Source organism: Lepeophtheirus salmonis, unplaced genomic scaffold, assembly GCF_016086655.4.
Source record: "Lepeophtheirus salmonis unplaced genomic scaffold, UVic_Lsal_1.4 unplaced_contig_3682_pilon, whole genome shotgun sequence".
Taxonomy (NCBI): Eukaryota; Metazoa; Arthropoda; class Copepoda; order Siphonostomatoida; family Caligidae; genus Lepeophtheirus; species Lepeophtheirus salmonis.
In genome coordinates, this window is record NW_027293963.1 from 33,547 (window position 1) to 53,127 (window position 19,581).

General features: G+C 30.3%; 2 protein-coding genes and 1 pseudogene across 2 annotated transcripts; 1 reads left to right on the forward strand and 2 right to left on the reverse strand.

The window, feature by feature from the left end:
* Positions 1-2,282: 2,282 nt before the first annotated feature.
* LOC139907497 (pupal cuticle protein Edg-84A-like) lies at positions 2,283-2,800 on the reverse strand (annotated as a pseudogene).
* Positions 2,801-10,180: 7,380 nt separating this feature from the next.
* Positions 10,181-10,755, forward strand: LOC139907499 (cuticle protein 7-like). Its single transcript, XM_071893921.1, has one exon. It carries the CDS (start codon positions 10,237-10,239, stop codon positions 10,609-10,611), a length of 375 nt encoding a protein of 124 aa, XP_071750022.1. The 5' UTR covers positions 10,181-10,236; the 3' UTR covers positions 10,612-10,755.
* Positions 10,756-14,458: 3,703 nt separating this feature from the next.
* On the reverse strand, positions 14,459-15,041 carry LOC139907498 (cuticle protein 7-like). The gene has a single exon (XM_071893920.1). It carries the CDS (start codon positions 14,987-14,989, stop codon positions 14,579-14,581), a length of 411 nt encoding a protein of 136 aa, XP_071750021.1. The 5' UTR covers positions 14,990-15,041; the 3' UTR covers positions 14,459-14,578.
* Positions 15,042-19,581: the final 4,540 nt, after the last annotated feature.

Below are 19,581 nucleotides of genomic sequence, written 5' to 3' on the forward strand. Positions count from 1 at the left end.
TCTTCCTTGTGACAGCTTCTCTCTGTTTCACTTGGCAGTCTTGAGCAAATTTTCAATGTGATCACTTTAGATATGTCCCATCCTTTTCATTTTCCCCCATGGCAACGTTGAAAGGTTCGGAAGTGCTGCATTTATTTCTGTAGAGGCAACAATTTTGATCTCTTGGTACAGACTAAGAAAGTTTACCCATTTCTTGTCATCGACCAGTGTTCTCTCTATTGGCTTCACTTGGGCGATTCCTGGTATATATTTCCACATATTTCTTAGATAAAGTCTGTGGTTATATCACACTCTTTGGATAAATGTAAGCCCTCAAGTCCGAACTTGATAAGATGGCCATACATAGTTCAGTTTGAAGTTCATCCAATGCCAGAGTGAAAGCTGTAATTTTTGGCATTCTGAACGAACCACACCCCAACTTACTTTTCTTGTTGTCACGTTGCCACATCATAACAATGTCATCTATGTCTCCATTTGCTCTCTGATATGATTCCTGAGATTGTATGGGATGGTGATTTGTATTTACATTTCACTTGCAAGACCTATGGCCAGAGGTCTATTGTAGACTATTAGAACCATTTTTTCCAACTGAAACAATCCATGTAAAAACTGGTTTGTACCCTCAACATTCTTTGTACCTTAAACATATTCTTGAAAAACATTAATATCTACAATGTTACTTAATTTTCAGTTTTTATTTTTGCCATCACGTTGGTATACTATCAGTTAGGAAGAAAATGTAAATTAATTCATATATCAAATATATTCGAATGACCTTATATTCTGTTGACTTAGATTATTTGCCTTTTAAGAGCCCACGTAAAAGGGTAATGCGTGTTCTTTTCAAATTGTTACCTAAATCACATTCACTGGGTCAACATTTATTTTTAGAGGTGAATGATGAAACTCGGTGTATAGCATAATTTTGTTTTCATTTAAGTCCTACTTGATTTTTCCTACACCAATTTAGACCAATTCTTCGAGCAGAGCGTAATCTTAGACCATTTACCCAAATTTCATAGTTTCAAATCCTCGACCAATTTTATGGTAACAATATACGGACAAAAAAATTATTTTGAATCTAAGGACCTATTTCCCCTCCTATCCTGATTTATGAGTTGTAAAAATATGATTTATGCAACACATTTTAGATCATATGAAGGTATTATGGTATCCATGTTCACAATTTTGAAAAACAAATGACATCATTGACAAGTCATCTATAAAAGTTGTCAAGACAGAATTTTGAATGAGACCATTTTTTGTGAGACAGATGCAGATCAAACTTCTTTAGAGGCCCGAATTAGGATAATCCACTTTAAATAATAACGGTTTCAGACTGGTATAAAATATTCGGACAGAATATCGTAAAGAGTTGTCTACCGTATGAAAATTATTTTTTATTGGCTCAAATCAGTCACGACCCATTATTTCTCCAGCTATATCAGTCATTGGAGATAAATTTTTATTCCAGTGTACGGTTTTGTTAGGCAGTTTGCTGATGGAGAAGTTGCATACTAATCCAAACCATTGTTCCAATTCCTTGAGTGTAATATTTAGTGGTTTATTGATGTTTTTCTGTGCTCAACATAAATTAGTTTGAAAATGAAATATAAGAAAATAAGAATTGATTATATACATTTAAGAATCTAATGAAAGATGCCACAAACCTATGAATAGGAAAAATAATATTTTAAGTGTATGTATGATGTACTGATACCAAAGTTTCCGCTGATTTTGATACTCTCTCTATAAGCTATTATTCCTTAATATGTATATTATATTACCATATAATAATTGCCAAGATCTAGGCATCCCAGCCAAGGGATTTAAGCCTAATCTTCAACGTCAACCAAAAGGCTCTCAAGGGAGCTGGAAGTTCCTCAAAAGACCATGAAGGAGTAGCAGAAGGAAAATTTTCTCTACAAGTTAGTTTCCTGGAAAAACATCCCTGGAATTTCCAATTTTATGTAGAGCCACCAAAAAGTATTACAACTATACAGAAATATATGTATAGCTAGAGATTAAACATCTGAAAAGGGAATGCCATTTTCTTATTTCTTGTATTGATTCTTTTTGTAACCTAAAAATGAAAATATTCTCTTTCTATTCAACTTTATTACTTCTAAAAAATGAATTAATACTCGGATGAGTTTAAACTTTTAACTTCGCCACTAAACTTAATTTGCTTATAAATTACCGTTCCAAATAGTAATTTGACTCAGATTTAATTTGTGTAAGGGTAATTGTTAATTGATTTATAAATGACTTTATAAAAACTATTCGCAATCATTCAAATATATTTCACGGTTTAAATACGATCATAGATACATATTTGCAAATATTAAATCATCTATGGCAGGTGTTATATATTAAAGAAGGCAGAATTAGACATATGTGGGTAAAGGTGCAGGAGGAGGACCATAGGCTGGAGGAGGAGGTGGAGGAAGCTCAGTGACTACGTCAGCAACAAATCCGCTTTCCCCTTCAACAGTGTAGGAAACAGTCATGATCACACCATCAGCACGCAAGACCTTGTATTGACCAGAGATGGCTCCATACTTAGATTCTTCTTCGGCACTGAAGTCATTGCCAGATTCTGCATCAAGAACAGCGTAGTTGTATGCATAAGGAGGAGGTGGGGGAGGGGAGGAGGTGGTGGCGGTGCTCCGTAGGAAGCAGGTGCTGATGGAGCTCCTTGAGCAATAGCAAAAGCGATACAAAGAATAGCTAATTTTCCAATCATTTTTCCTTAAGTTGTGGTTAGTCTTGCTGTTAACAATGTATTGATGCAGAGTAGTGAACAAATGTTTCATTTTATAGTTAAGTCTTTTGTTATCAAAATTTTATTTATATATTCAACAGGTTTTTTTCGCTTCTTTGTTACGGATATTTGTCTTCTTTTTTTTTTTTTTGAAAAGGCGTTTGCATTTTGCATTTGTATTCATAAAAAAATGATTTCATTCTTTATGTGTCAAGAAAACAATTATTGGAGAAAGCAATATAATAAATAAAAGCTAAATAATATAACAATTTAGCAAAAACTGGTCTTTTTCGTTACTTTTGACCTTTTTTATGACCTCTGACCATGTTGATGGCATTAAAACTGTACTTTATTTACATAAAATATTATATCATTATTATTATTATAAGCATTTTTTTATTACTTTGTAAATATATTAAAAAAATATGCATTTATGGGTGAAAAAGTAATTTTTGGTGGCTCAAAATTAAAAATTATTTTTTCTAGAGTGCTTAAAAGATGCTTTGCATCTGAAAATTTGGGTTAAAATTGAATGAAATTTTAACATTCTTCTCCACCCTATTATTAGGAGTGGTATTTTTCTAGATAACCAATACAGTTTAATTATCCTTACGCTTTACAAAAGTCCAATTCCTTGTCATTTTATAATTATGGAAAGATGTGCGACAATAATTTACAATATTCTTTTTTTTTTGTTTGTTTAATTATTGGTTCAACCGTCTGTTATACTCTTTTCTTTGAGTCTTTTAAGGTAAGACTAGCTACAAATTTGTTATTTCTTCTTTAAATATATATAAAAAAATCGTAAATTTCAAAATATTTATTATTTACTTAGGGAATCCTCCTCTCACACAATTTCTTACACAAGACCTTAATTTGGACGAAATTATATAGTTAAATCCCATTCTATTACAGTTTTAGTTCAAACCTCTGTTATTGAATATCCTTTTTATAATTGGGCCATTGAACTGAGTAAAGAAAGAAACTGTAAAAATTAAACGTATTTAATTAGTTGATAAACATTTAAAGGATTATAATGAATACATTACTCAAATTTTGTATCATTTTTTGACTATTTTATCCATATTACACACGTAAATATCAATACAACTTTTATTAATACACATAAGTCATGAAGAAAAATTATATTTTTAAATTTAAATAATCTTAAGATTTAGTTTATTGATTTTATAGTAAAAATATTAAATTTTTATTTTAAATACAAATTTCTATAATGTGTTCATTACTTTATGGGAATTTTGGAAATCAAATTATTACCCATCCGTTTTGATGATGTTATATAGAATAATAACAACATAAAGTGTTATTTTTTATGCCTTAATTTTCACATTGAAAAAAAAGATGCCTAAGAAACATAAGACAAAACAAGCAAAATAAAATAAAATAAATAAACACAAACCGCGATTTAAATAGCTAAATATACTCATAAATCTTTATCCGGATATTATTAAGATAAACAACGAATTGTAAATAATCAGATTTAATCTTTTAAGAGCATACTGGAAAGTATTGGCAATAAATTTAGATTCAAAGGAATAAACAATATTTTTATAAATCTCACTAATAAATTGTAAAAATCATAATTCTTGGAACCATATTAGTCTTGTGGTCAAAATATGTACTGCAGTTTGCTTAAAAAAAATTATATAACTTTAAGCATATCATCGGCTCTTTTCTTTATTTTTAAGTATAAGGATATATAATGAGATTAAAAATAATCATTTGAGATTATCTATGACCTAAAATTTTGTTGTTGTGATAAAACTATGTACACTTGAACTTAATTGCAAAAAAAACAAAAACAAATGAATACAATTTATTTTGTCCCTTGATACTTTTTTCAAATCAAAGATATTTGATTATAGTACTTAAACACAACTAAAGTGCATGAAATAAGTTAAATACGTTTTCTTTGTTCCCGGCGAAAAATGGACACCTTTTATAGGGGTAATCTTAGACTACAGATTTACAAAATTTAGTAATATTTCTATAAAATCTGATTAAGTAAAAAAGTGTATCATTTTTTAAAGGAAAAGTTTGATTTTTTTTTTTGAGGCAATTTAAATTATGTTTTTATTTTTTCAAATTAAATACAAACATAAAAAAAATCACTTATTCAAATCTGTAACCTTTCTCATTTATGGTGTTTCTTAAAATAATTTTTATAGTTAAAGAATCCTAAGCCACTGTTCAGGAAAAAGACAAAAATGAATATACAATAAATATTATTTAAGAAATTATATAAATTATTTCAACTTAATGTTTCCCTCTAATTTGTATTCAAATGTAAAAAAATTGAGTCTCCTATTCAAATAAAACATATATTAATCAAAAGTGGAACTCTAAACTAAAATAACTTCACCACAACAAAACTTTGATACTTTAATAAGTGTGTTTATTTATACCAATGGCTCTAATGACCTGATATATTCAAGAACACAATAATGATGTATATATTATTCAAAATTATTAAAGGAAATAAGCTAATAATTCAGGAATAATATTCATCAATGTTATGATAACTTATGGTTAAGAATGTATATATATAAAGAAAATGTGTAATAGATAGATAAATTAGTTGAATTTTTGACAGAGTTCAAAATGAATTACCATCAATTTCATAAACTGTAAGCATTATAAAAATATATTGTAAAAAAGATACATTTCAGTATAATGACTATATAACTATATGAATTACAATTCAAAATAGTTGTCAAGAAAACTAATACATAGGTATATAACTTGTTGTGTGCAATGTTTTTACATTTGCCCAATTTTCTTTCTGTACAACAAGATTTTTTTAATTATTGTATAACAATATGATGACACTTGTACTACATCTAGCAAAAACTTTGAACCTATGAGGTTTATTTTTCTTGTTTTGCTTCAATGAGTTACGTTCCTAGAAGTGAATCATTATTTTGTCCACTGAATTACGTCCTTCTAGTTAAATTTTACCAAAGTTATTGTTGAGAGAGTCAATTTATGGGTTAACTTTGAAAAGATTATCATACTTGTAATCTTCTCTGGGTTTTATAATGTCATAATTGTTTGGATTAATAAAACTTATAGATTGTTCATATCGATTACGTGGCAAAAAATACAAGGAATCAATGATAAAAGTAAATTTATGAAGATAAACGGTTTATTTGATCAAATTTGAAGTGGATGATGCCACATGACATCATCCATAGTTCAATGGTAAAATTTGTAGGGTTAGACAGAGAAATAAACTTTCATTAGAAAGGGCCTCTGCAAATAAAAGTGCGGTGGATTAGGTTTTATTTGCCCAAAATGAGTACACATAAGGTGGTGCAAAAGTATGAAGTACAGAAGATGTTACTAGAATATTTCAGTCTAATTCTAGAGATGATTGGTATTTGTATTTCTAAATAATTTAGAAGGTTGTTTATTGGGTTTATTTTATTTTTTAAATCTGTTCTGTTTATAATTTTCGAGATAGCGTAAATGTTTTACTCAAGGCTTGAATTTGTGGAATATTAATTAAATTTACCTTCCCATTTGGACACTGTGTTCAAATCTTTGGTACTCAAATTTACCAAAATAATTAATTTAAGTGGTTCTTAAGAAACTTTATCGAGGAAAAGGAGTGCTCCAAAGGTCTTAAAATGTTCCTTTTCATAAAAAAAGACACTAAAAAATTTGAACATATTCTTGAAACATTTTACACTTACCCAAATTATATATATCTATTGATTTTTGAATAAAGCTGGCATATTTTCATCCAAAAATACTTAACGTCAATGTAGTTACAAAAATATAAATATTTCAGATGAGAATTTGATATTAAAAAATAATTTTATAACTTCTCTTCTAATCACAGAGTCCCTAAGTTATAGGGATATTAATGGGTGCTGTGAATAGCTATACCCTAATTTTTGTTTGGGTCTTTTTTTAATAATATATCTACATATATTATAAAAAATGCATCATACATACAAGATCAAAATTTGGGATTCTATATTTAATAAAAAATATCACTAAACATTATTCTTTAAAATTATTTCCCAAAGACTCCGTTTGGATTAGAAAAGTACCTTAACTTGTCCGTCTATAAAATAAATATAGTCAATAAACACAAAAATCTAAAAAGTCAGAGATCTCAAAGAGGGCACCTTTATACAAGATCCATATAATTACTTGTGTACTAAATATAAAGGTCGTTCTTTTTAATTTTATTCAAATTACTGAATCTCAGCAAATTTTTAATGAACTAAATTGTAAAATGACTTCCTATTTCCTGAAGTTACGCCGTATTTATCTTGCATATTCCCAGGAATGCCCAAACTTTCTTGTAGTACGAATCCTCACAATTAGTTGTAAGATATAGGATTCCCCTTACCAATTGGTAGTATTGCCGCTTTATAATTGCTGATAGCCAGGCCAGATTTCTTCTCAAACTTCTTTTATGGCATCTCCAGAGAATTTCTATTATTCTAATAAGTTGTTTTTTCCGATTTAGCTTCCACCATAAAAGGCACATCATCAACATAAAGGTCATTTATTTTTCTACTCGAACATAGTTAAATATCAAATCTACTATGATAATCTTACTGAGTCCTTCAATTGCCGTTGTCACTGAGCTTCCTCCACCTCCTCCTCCAGCATATGGTACCCCTCCAGCTCCATTACCCTCTTATGTTTAAATTCCTTCTGACTACATTATTTTATCAGCAAAATCCACTGAGAAATTTGAAATAAAGAATACACAAATCATAACTTAGATGTAAATTTAGCTGTATTTTTTAGACCAAGATTCAATAAATTTATGTGTGCATAATTATTTACTTATTAATTTCTTATGCGCCAGAATAGGTATTTGTTTTTAAAATGTTAGATTGGTCTGAACCAACCTTGCCAGCAAAAGGTTTCTGAAATAAGCTTTAAATAATGCAATAAAAAGTATATCTTGATTATTAGTAGATTATTAGATTATGAAGCAGCAATATCAAAAAGTTTAGACAAGTCATCAAGATAATCGCTGCCAAATATATCGTTGTTTCTTTTATAATCCTTCCATTTTTCTCTTTCGTCAAGAATAGTGATATTATATCTGTTGAACTTAACATTGAGATATTTTAAGTTAAGATATGGAATACTTATCCTGTCCTATAAACTCTTAAGATTCATTGTCATTTCATTTATAATTTCTAGTTGAAATTTTGTCTATAGTTAATGTTAATATATATGATGATTTCATTTATTGAAATATGTATAATATTTCATCAGGTCCAACGTTGAAGGTAATATGCCTTCTTGCATGGTTTACAGATTATATATTAAAATTAATGGTAAAAAGAGTAAATAAGTCAAATTATTCTTTATATTCTAAAATAATGTAAATTGCTGAATATATAGAAAATCCATAATTATTTACTTATATATTTGTATATGTCAATAATTACTTCATGAATTTACAACAGTAAAAAATTATTTTTCATTAAGTAGAATAAGTTAAACATGACTTTATTGTATGACATTAAATATTTCAGGGTACTTACGTATAATAGTGAGTGAGGTAACTCTGCATCCACCAACCTAAATATTTACATCGTATATTTTTGAAGCTTTCCATTTTTCTAATGGGCGACGCCACTAAGTAAAATCTGTGATAATAGCCAATAGAGTTCGACTAAGAGATCAGAGATAATAATATCTTGGCTATCGTGGATATGGATGATTCCTTCATATGTTACATGTATACGTAAATATCCTTAAATTAATGACTCAATTGAAAATTAATTGTCTTCTCATTCTCATACGCCTAGAGTTTGTTAATGGAGTTGCCGGTTGCCACTGGAAACTTGGATGGAAATTATTTTGGAAAGGGCCTTCCTTCAAGTTATCATTCAGAATGAAAGTTTACAGTTTGGAACTCCAGTCAAAATGAATTCACAGTATTCATGCATGTCATTAATTTATGTCCCATTTGCGGGTAACATATGTTTCCTCCTTTTACTTTGTTTTTCTTATTACTATTATGAATATTCACTTGATGCACCAATGAGTATTAATACTATCTGGAGGAGCATTTTCAATCTTTTCCCCAGACATGTCCTCTTTTTACATCCTGCTTGGGACTAAGAAACATCTCCTTGTACATGTTGAAACTTAATTACAGAAAATAAAACATATTAATGTCATAGTATAGCTACTTTCTTTTATAGCTTTAGATTACCTCAAAGGTAAAAATCACGTGGCGAAACGAAAACCACGTGATAAATATTTTTAGTAAGCAGTGTTATTCGAGTTTTTTGTCCGCATTAACAACGTCTGAATTCATCTTTTAAATTGAAATAGGAAGGGAAGAAAAAGGAAAATGAGAAAAAATGATATTGGGACGTCATCTGTGATATTATCATAGGTGACATATTGCGTGGGGAAAAGGAAACAAGTAATAGAAGAAATCCATTTAGCCAATAGGGCGGTTTACCATTTTTTAGATAGATTTTTCATCACCTTATTATATGCAAAAAAACCATCTAGACATTTTTGTAAATACAATGTCAAGTTTAATGAATGCAATTACCAGTTTACTCTTCATTATTTATAAAAAATACAAATTGATAAAAAGTTGATTATTCTAAATTATTAGATTACAGCCAAAGGAATAAACAGGGCTCAAAATCTTGAGTGAGAGTGGAAGATCGCTCGCAATTTTAGAAGAGCGATAAAATCGATCCAAGTTTAGCTCGTTTGTATATATATTTGTATTACTTTTTCTGTTTTTACCTCTAATGAAATAACATCAAAAAACTTGGTATTTAAAGAATAATTTTAAAGAATTTGAGAAAAGACGTTTGAAATTATGTCATAAGATAAGCTGTATTTTTTTTTCTCCATCCTATATCTGTGGTTCTCTGCTATCTCCTGTTGTCAAGTTTGCATCTCATGTTGATGCCCACTCTAAGTAAACTTAGACGTAAGTTCCCTCAAAGACACCACCAGCTATTCGTATGTGGCAAGATAAATTTTTCTTTTTTTGTAAACGAATTTTCCAAGCGGAAAACGATTGTCTCATATTTTTATGAAATAAATTGACATAACATCGTAAAATACCACGCAAAAACGTCAGAAATCTGTGCCCAAGGGACACAAAAATACAAATAATAATTTATTTAAACATATTTTAATTAAATCAAATATATACATTATTAATGCAAATAATATATGGTTGTCACAATACGTTTGCCACATTTGAACATGGATATATTGAAAATTGAACCACGAATATACATTATGTTGCATCTAAGAAACATTGTGGTAAGTAACATTAGAGTAAGAAGAAGAAAAACGAGTATGTAGTTACATCACCCAAATCAATGACTTTAATATGTAAGTGTATGAGAACCACTATAAAAATAAAAGAGTTTCCACAAATTGCCATCATTTTCAAGCAGGCGTTAGACACATTCACATCCACAACAAAAATGTGTTCAAAAGTAATTCTTATTTTCGCCCTCGTTGCATGTGCATATGGAGATCAACCGCCAGCAGGGTATGGTGCTCCAGCCCCTGCCCCACCACCTCCTCCTCCTCCACCACCTGCTCCAATCCCACCATATGCCTACAACTACGCTGTTCTTGATGCCGAATCTGGAAACGACTTCAGCGCTGAAGAAGAAGCTAAGCATGGAGCCGTCTCTGGACAATACAAGGTTTTGCGTGCTGATGGCAAAATCATGACTGTTTCCTACACTGTTGAAGGAGACAGTGGATTTGTTGCCGATGTTGTGACCGAGCTTCCTCCACCTCCTCCTCCAGCATATGGTGCCCCTCCAGCTCCATTGCCCTCTTATGTTTAAATTCCTTCTGACTACATTATTTTATCAGCAAAATCGATTAATAAAGTTAAAATAAAGAAAACACAAATCATACCTTAATTGTAATTTTTCGACTAAATTTAGATGTATTGTTAAATTTTGGTTCAATAAACTACTATGTGCAAAGTTGTGTTGTTGTTCATTTATTTATGAAATGAAAAGATTACCTATGTTCTAAAATCTATTTTTCATGGTGTTGTAAAGAAATGGTTACATTAAAGGTGGAGGAAATATAGAAAATACACAATATATGAAATATTTTATTTACTCTGAATGAAGTTATTCTTTATTAGGACCATTAATTTGCAAAACGATTTTGATCTATAAAGTTCCGAATACCTTCATTCCCCATGGTAATGCTCATTCGGAATAACAAAAATACGTATATAAAACTGCAGATTTTATGTGTTGTGATTGGGATAAATGTGAAGAAAAAAGGTCCAAGGGAAAAAAACCTAATTGAGGGTCATTTGTCAGAATATGAAATATTAGAGGTAATAAACAGTACTGTCAAAAAACAATATTCATAACGACCTCCAGGGGTTTAATTTTAAATTTTATAAGAAATATATTCTATGTGATTCTGGCACTGATTCGTTTATTGTTTTACAATGAAGTTTCTACAAAAAGGTCGTTTTTTTAACTTTGCAGCTGATGGATTGCTCCATACAAAGGGTTAGTGATAAATAATTTACTTATTATAATTATTAATAATTTACTGCAACATATACATTAGGAAATTTATCATTCTTTATTTTGTTAAAATGTCCGAGTCGACAAATACAAATCCCTTCTTTCTCATAAAAAAATACAATTGACAAAGTTTTATCAAAGTTCAACATTATTTAAAGGAAGCCTCATCCGCCTCGATGTTTTAAAAATCGCCAATTTTTTCAAAAAAAAAGTGAATTTTTCTTTATTTAAAAAACTGGACCTCAAATAATGCAAAAAAGATTTTATTTCGATGATTAAATGTTAAATTACTTAAAGAAAAGGACCCCAGTCCTACGATTATTATAGGGCTTTTGATATCATATCCCATTGTCACATTATAAGGACCCTGAAAGAAATATGATTTTGTTGGATCCCAATACGAATGTAGGATATATGTAAATTTTTAGAAGGAATATCATAGGTTTTGTAATAAATAAAACTTGATATGAATCTGGGAGCGGATGCAAACAAAGAGAAAAATAAGAACAAATCTTCTAATACAAGATATTGAAGGATTTATAAAAATAATACTACAAGATCTGACCCTGGAACAACAACTTTAGTTTATGAGTTGACGTGACTTCAATGTTTGTTTCGAAAATAGATAGTATAATGTTTGGGGCAATAAGGTTTTTTAATCGTATCAACATCGTTGGACCAAAACCAAAAAATATTCCTAGACCAGTTGTCCCATTTTGAATGTAATTTACATCTCTGACTTTTTAGGATATTAAAAAAAGTTGTTGGATATGTCAAAGTGGGCTATTTCAAAGAGCTGTAAATAGAAGGGGAATCAAAACCGTCGTTGATTTATTTGAGAACCCATGTTTAAAATCTCCCAAATAATGGTTAAGGTTTAGATACTGTAAAAGTTTTCTTTGTTGGTCAAATGGAGGTACACCGATTAGATATAACCGTATTATTAATTGATTCGATATATCTTCCCCAACATCAAATTCAACTTTAAAAAATTTGATTTTTTTACCGTACTATTATAAAAGTAACAAGTTTTTTCATCTTTAAAATTGCCAAAGTTACTCCTTAGGAGGATAATATTAACAAATATATTTTTTAATCAATACAGGGAGAAGTTGAAATTCCTGTTTTAAATTGTTTAATATTTCATAAGTCGGTGAATACTATCCATGTTTTTCATTTTAATTTTAATTTTTAGAAGATAGAAAAAACTGTATTGGATTTTTTTTAGAAGAGACTACATTTGGAAGAATAATCTTTTTTGGGAAAAGATCATTTGAATTATTTTTAAACATTTAAAAATTTAATTTTATTTGTACAAAACAATATAATGCGAGTGGCTCAAATGTACCAGTTAAATGGGACCCTATCCCTTTAATCCTACGGTTATAATGTGTTTTTAATCACATATTAAATACTTTGATATTTGAAATTTTTGTTATTTTTTTCTTCAAATTAGTACATTTATATAATAAGTTAAGATTTTAATCCATAAGCATCATGTTATAAAAAAATAATTTCTTTTTTCTTTATAGAAAAAGAGATAATGACTTTCAAAATGATAAAATACATCCCACTTGACGAACACCCAGTTGTATGGTGAGGGGGTAATTAAAGTAAAAATTTTCCCTGTTAAATTCACGTTACCTCCCAACTAAAGGTACATTTGTATCATGCCAAATAATTTTTTTGACATCCAGCGATATTGTGACTTCTAATTAGTCTTATTGATTATCTGAAATTTGGATATGCTCATATTTCTGCAAATAAAAATCTTAAATTAATGAATAACTGTATTTTATAGTAGTATAAATTTAGCTGATCAGCTTTATCATTTTGAATATTCTTTAATATTATATTTCTAATGTACTTTGGAGAAAAGTTACAGTATGTGAAATTGAAGATGGTAAAGTCCATTGAACGTTTCTATGTACATATATTTATATTTTTATGATAATTATTCATCTTTTTACATATTGATATTAGTCATTATAATATTGATATGTATAGATTGCTTGGTACTTTATTTTTTCTAATTTTGTGTACCAAATAACCGAACACACGGTGAAATGGGAAACCAAAATAATATGATCCAAATTTAACATATTTTAAGAAAAATGTGAAAATGATCGAATTATACATACAAAGTTTACCATGTATACAATTTAAATTATAGAAACCAAAATCCGTACAGAAATATAATATAACTCTTTTAAAAAAAGTGGTAAAGAAACAATATGATGGTGCTAGTCTGGGAGTTGATAAGAAATATAAAGGAGATTGTATGGTTCACTTATTTGGCTAACTATGACCGAAACGAGAACAAAACCATGAAAAAACAGTCTCGAGAGCAGTTTTAAGGCAAAAACTGTCTGTACAAATTGATCGGATCGCATTTTATTTTTCTATTTCTGTTGTGATATAGCAATAGAAAGGTCAGAACCTATTACGATACTGCCATCAGCGATATAGTATCACCATATCTCAACTTTCAAATGCAAGTAACTAGTAATATGACATATATTAATTTAACTGTTCAGTACATTACCTTCTGATAACACGATTGACTCCATAAAAACAATCTAAAAATATGGGCAGGGTTGTACTAAGAGTTTAAAAAATTGTCCAGCAATTCATCCGCATTTAAGTGGTAAGTTGTCTAATCTCACAAAAAAAATGAATTTTCGAAAAAAGTAATTAGATTAATCCTATATAATAGCTGAATGTACATAAAAGGTTACAGGAGCGTCCATAGGGGTAGGCTGGAGGTGCTGTAGTCCCCCATCCCAAATAAAATATATATATAATCCTGCAGACATCCTCTGATTGAGAGAGGGAAATATATTGAGAGGAAAGTATAATCTTTATGTGTCACTAAAATCGGTAGATTAATCCACGCTGGAGGATCAAGGAAGAGTTTGAGTCCTTTACATTTGACCGATTTCTAAGAATTCAACATCCGTATTATACGTATTGCTACTGCTTCTAAATTAAGTTTTAAATAAGGTATAAAAAAATAACTGCACTAAAATACTTCAAACAATCAATGTTTGTTTACATATGTATGGACAATTTCCCAAAGGATGAAAGTTATTATTTTTCTGAATTAACAGAAACTGAATCATTATGAACATATCTATAATTTTTTTGAACATTTTATTTTACAAAAACACATGCGTAAATCACAATCAAATATATTTCTCCATTGATGGAATGATTCTGAGTAATTGATTTATTGATGACAGAAGGAATTTGATAATTAAGCATAAGAAGGCAATGGAGCTGGAGGAGCACCATAGGCTGGAGGAGGAGGAGGAGGAGGAAGTTCAGTCACGACCTCTGCAACAAATCCACTGTCTCCTTCAACACTGTAAGTGACAGTCATGATTTTGCCATCAGCACGCAAGACCTTGTATTGACCAGCGACTGCTCCATCTTTAGCCTCTTCTTCAGCACTAAAGTCGTTTCCAGATTCGGCATCAAGAACGGCGTAGTTGTATGCATATGGTGGGATGGGTGCAGGTGGTGGAGGAGGAGGTGGAGCAGGTGCACCATAGCTGGGTGGAGGAGGAGGTGGTGGAGGTGGGGGAGGGGCTCCATATCCTGCTGGAGGCTTGTCTCCATAGGCACAAGCAATGACAGCGCAAAGAACGACTAATTTTCCGTACATTTTGATGTGGATTGTTTGTTCTTCAGTTGTAGACTGATACTTATTTTTTTTTATTCCTCCCTTTTATATTGATTTGGCTATTCTAGCGTATATGAACATACATGTACTGGTTTGAATACTTGAAGAAAGAATAAAAATAGTGATTCTTGTTTGACTTCTTCTTTACGCTTTAAATATATCTCGTATATTTAGTTCAAAATTATTCATAAATAAACCACCAGGCGCTTTTGAGAAAATCAAAGTTAGATTTTATTAACTATCTATAAAAATATAGGTATCTCTATAAAATATGAAGAAATTATTTTAACATTACAAAGGACCCCATAATTTTACATTATAATTATGAGAAGATATTACGTGTAATTTTGAGATAAGGTCCGAGTTTGCAGTTAAATAATATATATTGTTCACTGACTCTTGACGATGAAAATCACCATTTTAATGATTTGATTTTATTATTATGTGGTGTTTTTAGGACTTTATCTTTTAAGTCTAAATTGATGGCTTTGGAACATTTGCGTTTTTTGGCAAATATACTTTGATGATTAGAGGATTTGACCTGATATCCCTATGTAGGTAGCCAAACAAAGATACCATTGTAGCAACATTTTGGCTGGTGGACTTTCTTAACATACTTTTAATCCTTTTTCCAGCAGTTTTAGGTATAATAAATAGTACTCTCTTTTCCTCTACCTTCTTTCTTTGTTTCTACTTCCCTCTATTCACCGTTGCAACGCGGGCATCCTTTGCTTATATATATATATAATTAACATATTATTATGAGTAAATATTAAACAATGGGCTAAGCCACCTCTCCCAAATAGCAATACCCCTGTGTGTAACCATTATAGATGTTTTAATCATAGTAAAATCTTAAGAGGAAAATATCATAACTTTATTTTGTATTTGTGGTTTGTATTTTCACGGTACTTTTTTGGTTGTGTAAAAAGATGAATAAATTCACTATTAATGAAGAATATCTTGATTTTTTTAAAAAGCGTAATTTACAAACCTGTAAAATTACTTATTGAACAACAAGTATTATTAGTTACCCATGGTGACAACTCCCACTTTTTATACATTCAGTTATTGTTAAATGTTAAATTATCTTAAGAGTCAAACAATGGTATTTTATATTATTGCTTTTTTTAATTATATTTGGAAACTTTTATTAAGTGTAAATATGTACCCGTGGTCTTATACATGGAACATCCTTGGCTATTCCTAGGATTTTTATTTTGGGTGAGGGGAGAAAAAAGGGAAAGGGGATCATTTTAGAAAATAAATTTAATATATTTATTTCAATTCAATCAACATTTGAAGATATACAACAAATAAACTAAAAATTTAGCGTGATTTAAGTTAATCTAAATCTAACAAATATGCGGCGATGTACTTTTTTATAATAATCTATTATTTTTGGGATAAACTTTGTTATCTCTCTCTCTCCCTTTAGTCCAATGCCTATTATTTTAAGGAACGATTGTTCAATAAATTTACTCTATATGGAATCCTTATCAAAAATTAGCTTGAACCATGTAAAAAAACATTGTTTTTCAAAAATCTTTTAAGCTTGATAAGCCAAGGTCGCTAACATTTTGAGGAAAATAATCCCAGTACAATATATTATCACAAATTTCGTCAATCCTTTTGCATAAAATATCTAAAAAAGTGTCAGTTTCAATATTTAGGTTGGGTTAGTTAAAATCATTGAAGATCCTCCAGATTAAGAGGAGGCATTTGAACTACCAAGGCTAGATGAACGATGCCCACTTTTACATGCCTTACAGGCGTAGAACCCTTTATTATCTTTTGAATTATTTTCTGTCCCTTCTTGGTCACATTGGACATGCAGTTGCATCCGACATCTTTAATACTGAATCAAGTCCTTTTGAGGAGTGTTCCTATAAGCACTTTTAAAAAGAGGACATGTCAGTCCCTCCTTGTTTCTCAGCTTGTAGCAAGAATCACAGATTGAATAATTTTCATCCCACAATCTGTACATTTTGTACCTTTCCATCCATTTTTTGGGAAAACGGGTACAGTGGGCAGAAGACAATGAGGATGAAAAGCACTATCACACACATCAAATAGAACATATCAATGCTCTTGATTACTTTGTCAAGAATTTTGACATTGCCAACCACCTCTTATAGCAGCAGTAATAAGGACATGCATTCCAGTATAAAATTAATGTTTTTCTCTGTTTGTGATATAGGTATGTTTGATTGTAAGCCAACTTTGCAAATTGGAATTTGAATTCTTGCCACCACTATATTCTTCTTTACAAAAATTACATACTTTGAAGCTGTTTTTAGGATATTTTGAGCAATTATTTTCATATGTTCAAGAACATCACTTCTATCCAAAGCTATAAATGTTCATAGCACTTTCATCGGAGGTGTAACGCCATTCAAATGAGATAACAATTCAAATCAAACATTGTTTGTGTTTTTTAAAATGAATCCTAAGTCCAGATTTTTTCACTTAATCCTAAAAATAATGTAATACTTGCTTAAAACAGGTTTTTGACTTCGTGATAAATCATAGAAATGCTGTAGCAAAATCTTCTGCTTTATGTTCTATTTCTCCAACTGTTATACATATTATATATTTTGGTGCATTGATTTAATCTAATAATGGATGGAAGGCAACAATAAATAGAACTGGGAGATGGGATTTCCTTGAGAACATCCTTTAATCCAATGAAATTATACTCCTCTCTTTAATAAGTGGTAATAAGGTCACAAAGACTTACTACCACCATACTTATGAATTTATCTCCCAGCCCGAGCACCTTTAAACTTTTTATTATCTATTCGTCTGATATACTGTCAAATGATTTCATAAAATCAATCGCTAACCATTTTACCTTTGAATTTCATTTCTTTGTCTGTGCAGAAGAATCCTTAATTACATTTGACTCTACGAGGAACAAACCTATTTGCCACAAGTTTAAATATAAGGCAAAACCTTTTTTGAATTTTATTGCTAAGATTCAATTATATATCCTATACGACACGTTGTGCATAGTTAAAGTCCGATTGTAGATCATAGTTTTGTACCATCACAATCTGTATTTGTCAAAAATAATCTTAACATTGTTTGCATCCTTTACTCTTTTTCTCTCATTACCCGGTCGTTGGAACTAGTTCAAAAGTGTGTAGTGGAGGATGATCATGAAATGACTTCTATGAGGTCCACATATTAGAAGGTGGTTTACATAAAATTTAAGCTTGATGAGCCAGGGCCGCTAACACTTTGAGGAAATTAATCCCAGGACAATATATTTTTCTGCTTTTGCCTTCCGTTGCTAAAAAATTATCACAAATTTCGTCAATCCTCTTGCATAAAATATCTAAAAAAGTGTCAGTTTCAAAATATAGGTTGTTATAGTTAAAATCATTGAAGATCCTCCAGATTAAGAGGAGGCATTTGAACTACCAAGGCTAGATGAACGATGCCCACTTTTACATACCTTACAGGCGTAGAACCCTTTATTATCTTTTGAATTATTTTCTGTCCCTTCTTGGTCACATTGGGCATGCAGTTGCATCCGAAATCTTGAACACTGAATCAAGTCCTTTTAAGAAGTGTTCCTATAAGCACTTTTAAAAAGAGGACATGTCAGTCCCTTGTTTCTCAGCTTGTAGCAAGAATCACAGATTGAATAATTTCCATGGCATCGGGATTGCGATGATCTCATCCCACAATGCGTACATTTTATACCTTTCCATCCATTTTTTGGTAAAACAGGGAGAGTGGAAGAAGACAATGAGCATGAAAATCACTATCACACACATCAAATAGAATATATCCATGTTCTTGATTACTTTGTCCACAATTTTGACACCATTTGTATTTTTGACATTGCCAACCACCTTTTCTAGCAGCAGTAATAAGGACATGCATTCCATTATAAGATTAATATTGTCCACAAACGGTACAACCGAGTGAGTTTTCAAACTTGTCAACTTTGACTTCTGAAACTTTTCCATATTTCCAATTTTCCCTGTTGGGATATAGATATGTTTGATGCTCTGCCAACTTTGGAAATATAGAATTTGAATTCTTGCTACAATATTCTTCTTTCCAAAAATTACATACATTCAAGCGGTTTTTTGGATATTTTGATCAATAATTTTCATATGTTCAAGAACATGATTTCTATCCATAGCTATGAATGTTCATAGCACTTTCATCGTAGATGTAACAACCTTCAAATGAGATAACAATTAAAATCAACCATTATCTGTGTTTTTAAAAATGAATCCTTAGTCAGATTTGTTCACGTTGTCCTAAAAAATATTGAACTGATTTTTGGCTACCTGAATAAATCATAGAAATGCTGTAACGAAATCTTCAGCTTTATGTTATATTTCTCCAACTGTTATACATATGATGTATTTTAGTGCATCGATTTAATCTAATAATGGATTTAAGGTAATAATAAATAGAACTGGGAGATGGATTTCCTTGACAACATCCTCTAATCCAATAAAATTATACTCCTCTCTTTAATAAATGGTAATAAGGTTAGAAAGACTTATTACCACCATTCTTAGGAATTTATCTCCCAGCCCATGTACCTT